At 43.6% G+C, this 15,073-nt stretch overlaps 1 protein-coding gene across 2 annotated transcripts in view; it reads left to right on the top strand.

Annotated features, from left to right (window-relative positions):
- CDON (cell adhesion associated, oncogene regulated) overlaps positions 1 to 15,073 on the top strand; it is a 152,366-nt gene extending 137,293 nt beyond the window's left edge. For both annotated transcript variants that reach the window (XM_078682327.1, XM_078682328.1), the window contains exons 19-20: positions 570 to 817; positions 14,017 to 15,073. In XM_078682327.1, the coding sequence (XP_078538453.1) occupies positions 570 to 817; positions 14,017 to 14,183 (415 nt within the window). In that variant the 3' untranslated portion in view covers positions 14,184 to 15,073. The remainder of the gene's footprint in view (positions 1 to 569; positions 818 to 14,016) is intronic.

The following is a 15,073-nucleotide window of genomic DNA, read 5'->3' as shown; positions in this document are numbered from 1 at the left end:
TTCCTCAGTCACAGTTTATTATCAAACCGTCGCTCTTAATAAGTTTCTTGTGAATAGAATACACGTTCATTAGTCTTTTGCCCACATTGTGATTTTGATCCCTGCTCTGGCTGTGACTTTCTCTGATGAAGTGACTTAAATTAAGATATTGATTCCCGGAAAGCGGCAGGAACTGTCATTGGTTGTTCGTCAATTTTCTTATTTGGCATCCCCTAACTGATTGTCCTGCAGAAATGTCTTCTCGCCATTTGAATCTGCTAGTTTCAGTGTTGATAATTTTTTAACACTTCCTTATTTGTCCTCCTCTGCTGACGAGTTTACTTAACTTGCACATGCCAATATTTTATGCATTTCATAACGTTGAACTGGCCTCTGATATTAAGGTAACTGTGTCTGGGTGAGTTTATTGTGCAGCTCAGTTTGTTGAATGTTCTGCAAGCGTGGATGTTTGAACTGCAAGTGTTTTTGTAGCTGGTATGAATGTTTACTCTGATTCATTCATTAAGACCACAAAGGTGTATTACATCTCAGTCTCTGATTCTTTGTTCTCTATCTTTTACCATACACAGGTGTTTTACGAAGAGCAATGGCACTTTCGCTGGCAGCGTCCTCCCTGTTATGCCCATTGTGGCATCCTTTCAACAGGATAATTTGGAGATGAAGCAGCTAAACCATGTTATGGTCCCCATGTGTCTGGCGTCCTCGGTGTCTGAGTGTAGCGGCGAGGAAGACCTTGATCATAACCTGGACCGAGGACCTGTGCAGAATTTCTGCTGCCATGAAAATCAAAACCACATACATGCAGACAGTGTCGAAGGTAGGTACTATGTATTTGCAAGAGCAAATTAATCGATAAACTGCTGTCTGAAATCACAGTAACACCATTGAATTTCAACATAATCCAAAGTGCTACCTACCACATGGTTTATATACCCCTAGATCTATATGTTTGTGATAAATAGCTTATTTCACAGCCTTTTGTTCAACAGCCGTCTAAGATTCTCCAAACATGTGGTAGAAACTGTGCTAAAATGTGAAACTCTTTCAACTTACACCTCCCTAAAATGATGGTATTTGCTGGTTGATGGAAAAACACGTGAATTTAGAACTGCTTAAAGATGCACTAGACAAAAATTCCTACGTAGGGTGAAAACCTTTACAAACGTTAAGCTGATCTCATGCAGCGAAATATATAATGAATCTCAGTGGGAAGGATACATCTTTTAAAAACACCACCTAATTCCGGTCAAAATGTAAGGATAGAGGAAAACAAAAGAAAAGTCCATGACACAGCTTCGGACAATCTAGTTTGAAAGGACAGCAAGGAACTTACGACTCAGAATTCATCAACATTTCATACAGAGGAAGAGAAAAGGTCAAAGACTTTTGGCATTAAAAATGTAAGCCTGCAGCTAAAATACAGTCTCTTGTCCAATAAGATAAACACTTAAGTGAAACATTAAGCTCAAAGAGATAGACAGGAGCCTGAACAAGACACTGCCGAAAAACCAGATGTAAGCGCACTCTCCTTACTTAGTACTCATGGGAAGGAATAACACGTTGACGTATATATGCCTCGTTACAATGAGGAACATGAACATTCTGTACTTGAGGAAAGTGAAGAGGAGGATTAAACATTGGAAACTTCAAATGCCTACCTACATAGACCTCCCCGGGCAACCTCTCTAGTTCGCAAGCAGTATGAATGGGGTGGCTGAGGTATAGAGCGTCGGCTGGAAGAGGATCAGGAACATTTATTTTTCCTAGTGGACACATTCCACAGATGCTCATGAATCATACTGTTATTCAGGAGTAAGCCGAAAGGTGTTTAAGAACCATGGGAAACTGAATACAGTAAGACTACATTTTAACCAACCTGGTTAATTCTAAGTTAGTATAGCCATTACATTTCTGAAATCTGTCTTAAACCCAGTGTTCAGTGAACAAGAACAGACAAACAGCAGGCTTCTAGATGGGGTGGGTGAGGAAGTAGAAAGGGGTGCACCGAATAGTGGCTGATAATGAACAGCACAGTTCAGAAGAAGGCTTCATCAATAACGGGAAGAGTGAGATAATATTGTAAGGCCTTCTAGAATAAGAAATTCAAAGAGTGAAATCTCTTCAGAAGGACATGATCATATCCAGTATATGTTTACTTTGGAATCATCCTTAGATTTTATTGATAAAGCCAGTTAACCGCTGAGTATAGGAACTCCATTTAGAAGACATGCAAAAGTTAGAATTTCTGTTTTGAAACCAGAAGTTCAGGATTATAGATATTCCATTTGATGTTGCACATTTGTTTGGGATTTCAGTTATCCATGGAGAAAAGGTGGAAAAAGGCAACAAATATTAACAGTGCTAGCAAAGTGGTCAACCACACCTTTTCTGGAAGGAATAGAGGGCAGAACCAGAGCGGTAGCATGATTTGGCAGTGTTTTGCAGCCACTTCACACAAATGGGTAACGGAACACAAAATGTTTATCCTCCGGAATGTACGAAAATTACCTCAGACAAATGAGTGTTCACCGTGGTCATTCAGATATGTTGCACACATTTAATTGGTACTTCTACTAATATAAAATCAGAAAAGATTATAATGCAGCCAAGATAGTGTGCCTCTCCATCCAGAGGAGGTGCAAGTCTTAATCAAGAAATGGGCAATAGAGCAAGTACCAGCAGGGCGAACAAAGACAGGGTGTGCCTTTTGTTTTCTTCCTGACACAAAAGGTTTACGTATCACTTCAGCCAAAACCAGTGCCAAACTGGCCTTTATTCTATAGGGCATTTCTTGAGGGGGACTGGACAAAGGTCCGGGTTTTGAGAGCCCAGGGCTACTGCCTCTGTCACTTTCCCCAGCTCCTCGAAACAACCTGTAGCAGGCCTGGTAATGGTTTGCAAAACAAAGAGAGGGAGAGAAACAGAGCGGGGAAGGGAGGGAGGTAGATATATAGAAAAAAGCCAAAGCAGAGCAGGGAGAGAAAGCGAGAACGGATGGAATGAGAGAGAGTGAAAGGACGAGAGCGGTGCTAGTTTGAGCATCTGCGAAAGCCCAGATTGGGACAGTGGTATCCTCTTGTTTCTTACAGTTGCGAAGGATCTGGAAGATCAGTAGATTTCTGACTACAGAAGCCCTGACCCAAGTCATCCTGGCTTTGGTAATCTCCTGCATTGATTATGCCTACTCAGTTTATGCAGGTATTCCAGCATATCAACTAAAACGTCTGCAGCTGGTGCAAAACTAAGCGGCCAGATAAATCTACCACCATCCCAAATGGCACCATGTTAAGCCATTATTTGAAAGTCTACACTGACTTCCAGTAGCCAAATGCTGGGCATTTAAGTTGGGGTGTATCACCTTTAAAGCTCTCTATGGCAACAGCCTGGCATTTATATCATCTCTGGTTCTGTGCTACATCCCCTCTAGGGAACTCCGGTCCTCTCATCTGAATTGTTTGGTCATCTTGTCCTTTAAATGTAAGAAACAGAGGGGACTAAGATTTGCGGTCTTGGCCCCCCCAATTCTGGAACTCTCTCCCTGTGGAAATTAGATCTTTGACCTCCTACGTGCAGTTTAGGAAACAGTTAAAAACCTGTCTCTTCCGCTAGGCATATGACTAAACCCCTCACTGCTGCAGCATTCCCTGGACTCCAGCGCCATGAAACCGTTAGGTGTACGTGGGCTTTACAAGCTTATTTAACATAACATCTTTGCTAGGGCTCCTTTTTGTTCTCCAGTCCAGCCCTGGCCAGTATACAGCTTGAGAATCTAAACTACTACTTCAACACACAGAGGTTTAAAACAACCTTTCAAGATGGTATCCCACTGCTCGAAATGGGGAATTGTCGGCCTGAACGGGACCTAGGATGCGTACTTTCACACCCCAATGCATCAAAGCCATTGAAAATATCTTAGGTGGTTAGTGGAGGAGAAAAATTGCCAATTCATAACTATACCCTTTGACATAAAATCGGTCAAAAGGGCTTTTGCAAACTTATCTCTTGATTATGTCAGCACGTTTAAGGCACCCATGCAGGCGTATCCAGATTTAAATGACTATCTTGTAAGGGCAAATCTTACCAACATTCACAGATCAGTGTGAAACAAGTCAACATGTTATGATATCAATTTGCATTTGAGTAAATATTAAAAAAAAATGTCAAACTACCTCAGATAAAACATTTTCTGGAAGAAGAGATAAGCATGATGGAAGCCATTACAATACCATCTGTAAAGATAATCCTGGTTTTCAAAGAGGAAATTCCCCTTTGCCAGTCATTACAGTTTAACAGTAAGGACTATGATGCCAATACTGGGAATAGTGGCATTGCCCACCATCTTGATACCTCATGCTCGACTCCACAGGAAACCCGTGCCGAAATGCTTAACAAACCAACGTTCACATTCTTTAAGGGATTTCGAAGATCCCTTGATGGTCATTAAAAAGAGGTCTACTTGGCGTACTTCCTAGTACCAAAACCAGACCAATACTAGACCTTGGATACCTAAAGAAGTTAATACTAACACAACACTTTAAAACAACATATCTTCAAGAGGTAATGCCATTCCTAAGGAAGGGAAATTGTGTGGTCACCATAGCCTTAAAGGGTTCTCAGGCAAGACTGCATATGTGACCCACACAGGAATGGGTCTGCAACAAATGGTCACAAACCACAGGGAGCTGGAAGGGTCTAGTGGTTGTCACTGCAAAGTTCAAAAGGAGGTGGAAAAGAAGAACCCAGAAAATGGAGGGATAGGGAGACCATTCAACTTACAAGCCCCCCACAGTTACTGTAATACCAGACACATCCTATGAGGTTTGGAGTGCACATGGACAACTTAAAGGTCTGAGGTCTCTGGAGTCCTTCGAACATGGTGTAGCACATAAACATCCTGGAACTCGTAACTGGCTTCCTAGCATTGAAGGCCTCCAAGCACACATAAAGGGGTAGATAGTGCTGATCCAGACAGACAACTGAACGACAACGTTCTTCTTCAACAAACCGAGATGAGCAAAATAATTCCCACTGTCAAAATTAGCACAGGAGATGAGGAAGTGTGTGCTCCATTGGAACACCACTCTAGTAGCAATACAACTCCCAGTAGAGCGGAACACAGAACCAGACAGAATAAGCAGACAAGCAAATGCCTCCCATGAGTAGGAAATTAAACAAGAGGTGCTGGACGGAGTGTTCACACACTGGGGCACCCCAAGCATGGACTTCTTCGCAAGCCAGAAAATGCAAAATGCCAAGACGTTGCAACCAGGTTTTCACACCATCAATCCAAGGGAATGCCCCGTCAATACACTGGTAAGGGTGAATTACATGTGCCTTTCTGCCAGTTCCCTTGATCTCAATGGTACTGGACAAGGCCAACATTCAAAGATGTCACCCATACTCCTTGCCCCACAGTGGGCCTGACTGGGTGGGGTTCGAGTTCTGTAGTAAAAGATTTGAGCTTAGGGGTGGGGGAGTCGGGTCGATTTCAAGTCTGGGAGCCGGGTTTTATGGTCAGGGCGTGGTTGGGCTGTGATGGTCTTCCTATTTAGGGCTGGGGTCCACTTTTAGGATTCAGGGTGGGGTGGCTTGCATGTGTTTTAGGGCTCTGGGGGGTCATGCTCAGGGCAGGTGACTGGGTTTTAGGAGTTAGAGCGAGGGCCGGGGCAGAACAATAACCATGCATATGCCTTAACCAATCATGCCTTTACAACAAACCTAGTTGTAATGACATATTTGGTAAAGACGCAGTCATTGTTAAGGCCGCGTTGTTCCCGCATTGTGTGGTTGCAACATACAACCATGGAAGGAGGGAGGATATGCCACTCATAAGTAGCCATACTGAATCTAGTGGCATGGCACCTTCACCTGCCCCACAGAACAATAGAAATATTGAAGGAGGATGAGCACACGGAAGTGCTGCATAGCCAAATGGATAAGGTACAGCCACTGGAAAAGGGACCATGAAAAGATAGAGGTAAGGACAGAGCACAGCACAGCACTAATATACCTCACCCGGCTGCTAGACAGCAGCCTAGCCTCCAGATCAATATAGGTTTACCAGGCTGCCTTAGTGGCATACACCAGGGAAACAACGGGGGACCGTTCTAACACTGCTAGTGGAGTAAGGAATCCCGGAGGGATCAATAATAGTGGCACCATCAAGATCAGCACCAACTGATATGGAACATGAATATTGTACTCCCACATCTGGTGGCAGTCATTCGAGCCCATGCACAGGAAAGAGCTGAGGTTCCTAACCATTAAGACTGCTTTCCTAATAGCAACTACGTTGCTTTGCAGGGTGAGCTAACTGCAAGCACTTGCCATCCTGGAACCATACCTTCAAATCCACAAGGACATGGTAGTACTAAGAACAAATGCACAGTTCCTACCGAAGGTGGTATCGAAATTCCACGTCAAACAAAGTAACCTACTTCTGGCCTGATTCCAAGAACTCAAAACTGAGGATGAGCAGTCGCTACATACCTTGGCTGGGAGTAGAGCACTCGTGTATTGCCTACAGGAGAGAAAGACAATAAGGAAAGAGAGTCGACTCTTTATCGCCTATGCAAGGGCAACCAAGGGTACCCCAGTATCAAAGGGGAGCATTGCACGATGGATAGTAGAGACAATGGAAACCTGATACCCAAGGGCAGGGAAAACTTTGTCATGTCCCAGAGTGCACTCAACATGGAATAACAGTGCAACCCTAGCATTCCTAGTAAACGTACCCATCAGTGACACACACGCCTTCACAACACACTACAGTTTGGACATCCAGATAAATAAAGAAATACAGGTGGGACAGTGCTACAGCATCTGTTTTCAAACTCAAACACATTTCAGCCCGCCCTCCCCAATGACACAAATTCTGCTATGTAGTCAATGAAGAGCATGTGAATCCAGGAAAGGATTCATGCTACAAAACAAAATAGTTACTTACCACTAGGAGTAGTTTTACAGCTTGAAGTGTTTTCAGGATTCACAGGCGATCCAACTGCATGCCCGTAAATGTGAGGAACAAACAGGTTGAGTGTACCCCACTTCAGTAAGGAGGAAGGTTCATACCAAGGTCACAATGGGGGGGGAAAAGAATTAGAAGATGGTGACCATGCACAGGACCATCCAGGGAATACGTCTGACATCACACAAAGGATAGAATGAGGACCAAATGGTGGTTGACGACGCCCAAGAGAAGGGGAAAAAAAGGAAGAAAGACAAGCCTTATTTCCAGACGCATTCACTAGATAACTGAACATATGCACACTATGTGAATCCAGAAAACTCTTCAAGCTGCAAAACTATTCCTTCTGGTAGGTAACCATTTTGTTCTGATTGTTACCTCATCTCGGGATAGTAAGGGAAATTCTGGCATTGACGGTGCAACAACCTTATCCGCAGATGTAGTGAAACAGTTGTTAGCAAGACAGACATAGATTTTCCTTCAAAAGTTCTGTCTAATTTTCATGTTAATCTATAAGCTTACGAAGTTATTTAGTAAACCCTGTGGTTGAAAAAAAATGTGTTGCGTGAACTTTAAAAATTAAAGAAAAAGAAAAGTTTATTGTGTAGGAATGAAAATCACGGAGAGTCCTGGGAAACATTACAGCGTCTGTCAGGAATCTGGTGATTAGAATGTTTATAGAATACAAATAAAAGAAGTACAACAGCAGACATCAAGACTCCAACAGTATCACGTATTGATAAATCACGGGGTTTCGAGTGATACTCTGTTTCCGTTGATTTCTGGGACATCAGCTGATACCCAGCTGAATTTTCCACTGGGCACACATTTTCTATGGACATCCCTTACCAGCATATATAGTCTTCTCTGTAGCCATACACCAGTCCATATTTGAACATCTGGTGCAATCACATACACGGCGACCTAGGCTGTGGTAGCAGGCTGTCGGATATCTTGCTGCTGACCAAATAGCACGCATTTGATTGCATCTTTAAAATTGTATATTTGCACTTTGACTCTGTTGCTGATTTTAATAGCACGCAGAGTTCATTTTAAAAATTGTATTTTGCACATTGCATTTGTAGCCTGCCACAGTCACTCTTACCTGTTTCCTTCTCCCCTCGTGGCCCCGTTCCGCCCCGGCTTGTGCCGTTTGCGCGGAGGGTCAGTCCGAGGAGCAGTCACTTTGTGTTCGTGACACCACTTCCGCCCTGCACAGAAGCCCCGCAGGTTAGCGGTCTAGTACTCCCTCCCCCTTCAGTACTTAATGACGGCATGGAGGAAGCGCAGCGGACGAGCGCAGCGGGAGCGCCGACTTCGCGCCGAAGTCGCGCTTAAGTCAAGCCCGTCTGCGCCCGTCCGCGGCCGACCGGGCCTAGGGCCTCGTCGTAATGCCCATTTTTATTCTTATTCCTCGGACGATCTCATGAGACTCAAATCTTTCGGACCCATTCCTGCCCGTGCCGTTAAAGCGGCTCTGGCATGCGATATCCTGGCTCCATCAGATTCTCTGCAACAGGTCTTCTCCCTTGACCCTTCCCCCCTGGCTCCCCAGACATCCTCGTCCCTATCGATTTATTACCTCAACACCCGCTCCCTTATCCGTCATCAGCTTGAGCTCTTTCAATTGCTGCATCAGAGTTCAATTGATGTCCTTCTGTTAACTGAAACTTGGATTAACGAAGATTCCGCCCCTGACATCTTGGCAGCTATCCCCACGGGATATTACATCATTCACGCTAACCGACCTGCTGGGAAGACAGGTGGCGGGGTAGCGGCAATAATCCGCTCTGAATATACCTTTTCCGAGATTACGGTAATTCCCATCCCTAAAATTGACTATTTGGCAATAAAATTTATTTCCCCTAAATCGTCCTTCATTTGTGTTCTTGTTTATAGGCCCCCCCATCATATGCCTCTGTTTCCCCAACTCTTTAGCGACGCTATCGCTCCGCTTGTAATTAACCATGCCAACATTTTGGTAATCGGTGATTTTAATTATTGGCCTTCCGATGCCCATGAAAGCAACACGTCAGTTGAATTCTCCGAACTTCTAAAAACCATGAACCTCTCTCAACACATCAATACTCCCACTCATCGGTTGGGTCATATCCTTGACCAAGTTTGGACCTCTAACTTAGACATCTCCCCTCCTTCAGTTGTTCCTTGCTCCTGGTCAGACCATTATTTCATTTCGTTTCAGCTACCCCTTCACACTTTGTGCCCTCCACTTTGCATTAAAAATCTGTCAGCTCGCAACTGGAAAAGGGCCAACCTGCTTGACTTTCACGAGTCGCTGGTCTCTACTGCTCCGGAGTTGTATACTTCACTTGAGAATCAGGCTGATAATCTCAATGATTGGCTACGCCAGGCGAGCGATAAAGTAGCCCCTTTTAAGAAAATAAAAACCAAGCGCCCCCATGATGCTCAATGTTGGTTTTCTGACCAACTTAAAGCAGCCAAACTTGCGCTCAGGCAATCGGAGCGCCGATGGCGGCGCCACTACGATCCTCAGCTTAAGCTCGTTTACATGGAGACCTTAAAAATCTATAAAGTATCCATCCTAGCAGCCAAGACGGCATTTTTCTCTCAAAAAATTTTGAAGTCTAATAATAAATCGAAGGATATTTTCTCAATCGTGAATGAGCTGTCCCGCCCAGACAGTCACCCCCCAACCTTTACCTACCCAAACACTCTGTGATTCGCTCAACACCTATTTTTCAGAGAAAATAACAATAATTAAAAACAACATACCGATTCCGGCCTCTTCCATTTCTCCCCCTCTCCCCCCTACCAACACTAGTACCTTGACGGAGTTTCCACCCATTTCGCATCAAGAGTTTGTCTCTCTCCTCCACAAAGTCAGCTCTGGCGCCCCCAGTGACTGCTGTCCTCCGCAAGTCTTGAAAGAGGCTTTTCTAGCATGCCCAGGTCCCCCATTAGCATTGCTAAACAACTCTCTTGCCTCTGGGGAGGTTCCATCTTCCTTCAAGCAAGCTGCAGTCCTACCGATTCTAAAAAAAACAAATGCTGACCCTACCCTACTTAGTAATTACAGACCCATCTCCCTCCTTCCATATTTAGGAAAGATCCTGGAGACTTATGTCACCCGCTGCTTGAGCTCGTTTGTAGAGAAATCCTCTTTCTTGGATCCTCAACAAGCAGGTTTTAGACCCCTCCACTCCACCGAGGCGGTCATAGTAGCAGTCATGGACACTCTCAGGAAGGGTGCTGATAACAACATCTCTCAAGCCCTTGTCCTACTGGATCTCTCAGCGGCATTCGACACGGTCGATCATACTATTTTGATCGACCGTGTCCATAACGCTGGCATTCAGGGAGTGGCCCTTGACTGGCTCAGATCTTTCCTTCATCAGCGTTCTCAATCAATCTGTTCATCTTTCCACTTTTTCCGCTCCTTACACTTCCCTTCCTTGTGGTGTACCCCAGGGTTCTGCACTTTCCCCTCTCCTGTTTAATTTGTATCTCCAGCCACTTTTAGCCTCCCTTCGAAACGCCCCAGTCACAATCCTTAATTATGCTGATGACCTTCAGTTAATTTTCCCCATCACTTCTCATCCGTCTTCCCGCATCGATTTTCAGTCCACTATGCTGTCCATTGCGGAGTGGATGTATCATAGTCATTTAAAGTTAAATCCTACAAAAACAGAGCTTGTCCTGGTAGGAGGACCCTCGCATCCTTGGAATGCCACCTTCTGGCCCACCACTTTGGGGTCAGCACCCACTCCGGTGAGCTCTGTCAAAAGCCTGGGGGTGATCATCTCCAATGATCTCTCCATGAAGCCGCACATTAACGCGGTGACATCTGCCTGTTTTTTTCACCTCAGGCGAATTCGCAAGATCAGTCGTTTCCTTACTAAAGAAGCATTAATTCAAGTTGTCATCGCGCTCATAACTTCCAGGCTTGACTATGCTAATAGTCTGTATGCTGGAATCCCCGCCTGTCACCTCCACCGACTTCAGCTGGTGCAGAATCAGGCTGCCCGGCTGATCTTCCGTCTGCCCAAATATGAACATGTCACCCCCCTTCTCCGTTCCCTTCACTGGCTCCCCGTTTCGAAGCGCTGCACTTTCAAACTGGCATGCACCACCTTTAAGGCACTTTCGAACGCAGCCCCTCTGTTCATATCCTCAACTCTGTCTCGTCACATTCCTTCTCGAGCTCTCCGCTCTGCGTCACTCAACCTTCTGGATGTCCCCCGATTTAAAAGGAAAAAACATGGTGGTCTGAGTTTTTCGGTCTTGGCCCCATCGACCTGGAATTCCTTGCCGCCTTTTCTCCGTTTCTGCCCTAAATATGAGCTGTTTCGAAAATCTTTAAAAACTTTGCTTTTTCAAGCTGCTTTCGACTAACTCCCCTCCCTAGGTCACTGGTTACTGTTTTGAGCGCCAAGAAACCTATGGTGATAGCGCGCGGTACAAATAATTTTAATAGAATAATAGAATAATAGAATCACAGGGGTAGCTTAGATACCCTACAGCTTTGTGATGTCTCTGAGCGCAATTGACAATCCTAGGTCACAGAATAGTTTATTCTGCTTCATCTAAATTTGCTTGTCCAATACTGTGAACATCATGGTCGTCTTGTTAACCCAGTGGAGATCCCTACAACTCCAACTTGGGGCATTGCTCTATTTTTCGAAAGAAAACTCCTTTCCGAGGACAACTTACAGACTGGGGTCATTGGTTATTTTATCGAATTTAGAGTGAAGATTTGTTTTAATGTTGTAGTTTAAGACAGATCTAATTGCCACACTTCTAATGTGTAGGAATGCATCTTCCCATTCTGAGTTAGTAGGGCTTGATCTTTTTCCCACTGTGACCTTAAACGGTGTACGCTGGGTGAGTTATTAACAAGTGCCTTGTATATTCGGAAAGCTGGCTTTCATGTCATGACAGTGCCCTAATTTCGATGGATGAGCATTTTTTAATTTCCTCGTACAAGCACATAGCTGACTTTTAGATAAATATAAAAAAAAATTTCAGGAGCAAAATCTTTTTATAACTGGTCGAACATATTTATTCCTTTTTGGCTCAGATTGCATTTGTGTTCGAAATACAACCCGGTCCCATTTTGTAAATCATTTCAGATTTTCAGAAGGCCGGGCAGTATAGAGCTTATCCTTGTGGTGGGGTTGCTGGCCAGAGTTTTGACGTCGTCCAATTTGAACATGGCTATTTTCCAGGCAGGTATTGTAGATTTGTTTGGGGTTCTGGCAGTTATATAGATATTTTATGCTATATGTACCCCCCTCTCGATCATTTAAAATAGCTTAGATTGTGACACAGGGGTGTATTAGTTAACCGCAGCCAGTTGCGATATCTAGTAATATTTGTGGCTATCTGGGAGAGCAATGCTCCATGATATATTCCCCTACTTAGAGCTGTCGGGGGAGCTTTGTAGGGCTTCCATCCCATAACCGGGTGAGTAGCAGAGGATCCAAGTTACTGAAAAAATGATATGCAGCCCACACCTATGTATTGAGCAATATGTGAGAATTGCTGAGGAGTTATCATTTTGTACAGTGCAGCACATCACATATGGAAAGGCAGCAGTATCCTCCAATGAGCTGTCGTCTTTGAATGGTCAGTGCTTGCGGTCAGTTACTTGAAAGAAGTCTCTGTTCCTGAGACACGGATTCCTGAGTACCTGAAACCTTGCCTGGTTATCAGTAAAGAGCAGGTGAAGATTGATGTTGGGCTACAGTCTGTTATAGGGACCGTGGTTGATTTTGATTAGCTTTCCATAAAACGAAAATGCTTCACATATATTGGAAATATTGGTAGAACTCTCCGGATGGAATGTTCAGGGTTTGTAATGTACTGGAGAATGACACTTGTATAGTGAGATTTTATAAGCCCACACAGCACCCAACCCCCGTCTCCTCACGATAACCAAACCGCCCATACTCTGCATGACAGTGCCTCCAAAGCATAGTTCAGTAGCAGTGGGAGAGTCCTGGCCTATCACAGTCTAAAGGCCAAAGAACAGGTCTACTTGTACCCTCGCTCTGGCCAGTCTATTAGTATAGAGTAGTTTACCCCAACATTGTCTGTTCATTGCCTATTTTCTTCAGGACTTCAATTTCTTGTCTGTTGGCTATTCGACCAAGTAGGATGCCTTCTCAGCATATAGGGGTAGCATTGTGGCTGTCAATACAATCAGTAGATGTTCCATCCCCACACAGACGTATCAGTGTAAGACTCTGAGTGTAGTGATCACATACTGGCACTTTGTGAGCTTGCCTTTGACATCACAGAGATTACTACTGGCGCCTGCCTTCCACTATGGTCTATGGCAAAAGAATTGTTTTTATTTCTACAAAAGGACATTGCGGACCCAATAACTGGGTGGCAAAAATTGCACATCATGTAAATCTTACTGTTTTCAAACTATAAAACTGTTGTGACAAGTAACTATTTTCATTTTTGTTATACTTCTGGATTGCAAATGAATTGTTCCTCCTTGCATGGATATTGAAATAATTACCTTCTGAGCTGGCACTTTCTCTTCTTTATGCTTTTGTGCAAGCAGTTCTGGAATATAAATGAATCGGAGAGAGAAAACGTTGCTGCACTTTTAATATCTCATCCTTGTTTCTGTTGCTGTTTTTATATTATGTGAAGTGTTTAATTGGTCACTGCAGCTTGCTCCACAGATTAACCCTGCCATGCTGTAAATGATAGTAACAACACAATTAATAACCAACACACTCCAAGTGTGACAATTTGGACTATTCCGGGCCCTAAAGCTATAAGAATGGCCTGGGCGGCAGGTAATAGTCATTTTTAACCTATTCTAAATTAATAATAGGCAATTGTTGTAGTCATCTCCTACAGCGCCACCTTACGGCAAACTGCCACAAGCGCTGGTGTTGACAAGTAAGTGCTGGTGCCGAGCACAGGAAACCACCGACTCAAATTAAGCACTAATTATGTGGAACTGTGTACATTCTGTTTTGTTTTTGTTTTAAATAATTTCCAGCGATCATGTTTCACTGAAATGTAACCTATGTGCTTGTTTTTAGGTGAAGATCGACCGCAATCTGGCAGTGAAAATCACATCTTCACCTGGGCCCCACTAATTATGCAGTCTGTTAATCAAAACTGTACTGAAAAAACTGCTTGGACTTCGAGCACGGCTTTGGACAGTTCTCCTGGTGATACCAGACATCTCCAAGCACAAGAATCTTGAGGCTCTGCCAACTTCACCCTCTTTCCTTTAAAAACAGTTAAATCCAGTGTCTGGCCACCCATTGATGCAAGGACCAGAGGATGAATGACCACGAAAGCAGAAAAGAGAGATAGTATTTATTTTTTTGCAGAAATAGTTCCTTATGAATGTAAACTTTTTCAAATCGAATTGCCTTTTTATATTATTTATGCCTAAAGAGAAAAAAATACCTGTCCCGCGCCATATCAATCGTACATAAAGGTGTGTAATGCAGTTAAAATTCCCAAATGGATTAATTAATTTACCATGTATTGCAACGACCATTACTGCAGATAAATTAACATTTGTGTGTGTCATAGTGCACGGACATGTGCTTTAAGGAGCTCGAGCCTAGGCTATCATAATAACACCATTTATGTTGCTTTAAAAGAAATTAATTTAAACACTGCTTGAAAACAATCCCTTTCATGTAATCCTATATTGGAAAATCTGGAGGCTTGATGTTGCAGATATATGCACTATTTTCTGCAACGTGTGGTCGGCTTCCTGTCTCTCATTCTTTTGCTGTTTGAAAAGAATGATTGCATATTTGTAATGAGGATAGAAACATGGCTACTGTGATGACTCGATTTATTTTTTTTTCCCCATTGCAAAGCAGGCTACAGGATGCTCAAGGAATTGGGGGCTGTTGAAAACAATGGATTGTTTGAGAACGTAATTTAAAAAGAAATCATTTCCTAGTGTAGGTCAAAAAAAAGTATGCATTGTAAACCTTACAATAGGAATCAAAACTTTGTGGTCTTCGACAGGTATTGTTGTTATATCTGCTGTCTGACGCCTACATCATTCATCGTTTTGCAGCGAAAACTACTGTTCTTTAGAAGACCCGTGGTCCGCTACTTCACTGTATT

Source organism: Lissotriton helveticus, chromosome 3_1, assembly GCF_964261635.1.
Source record: "Lissotriton helveticus chromosome 3_1, aLisHel1.1, whole genome shotgun sequence".
In the NCBI taxonomy this organism is placed as follows: domain Eukaryota; kingdom Metazoa; phylum Chordata; class Amphibia; order Caudata; family Salamandridae; genus Lissotriton; species Lissotriton helveticus.
This window is presented reverse-complemented; position numbering and strand designations above follow the sequence as displayed.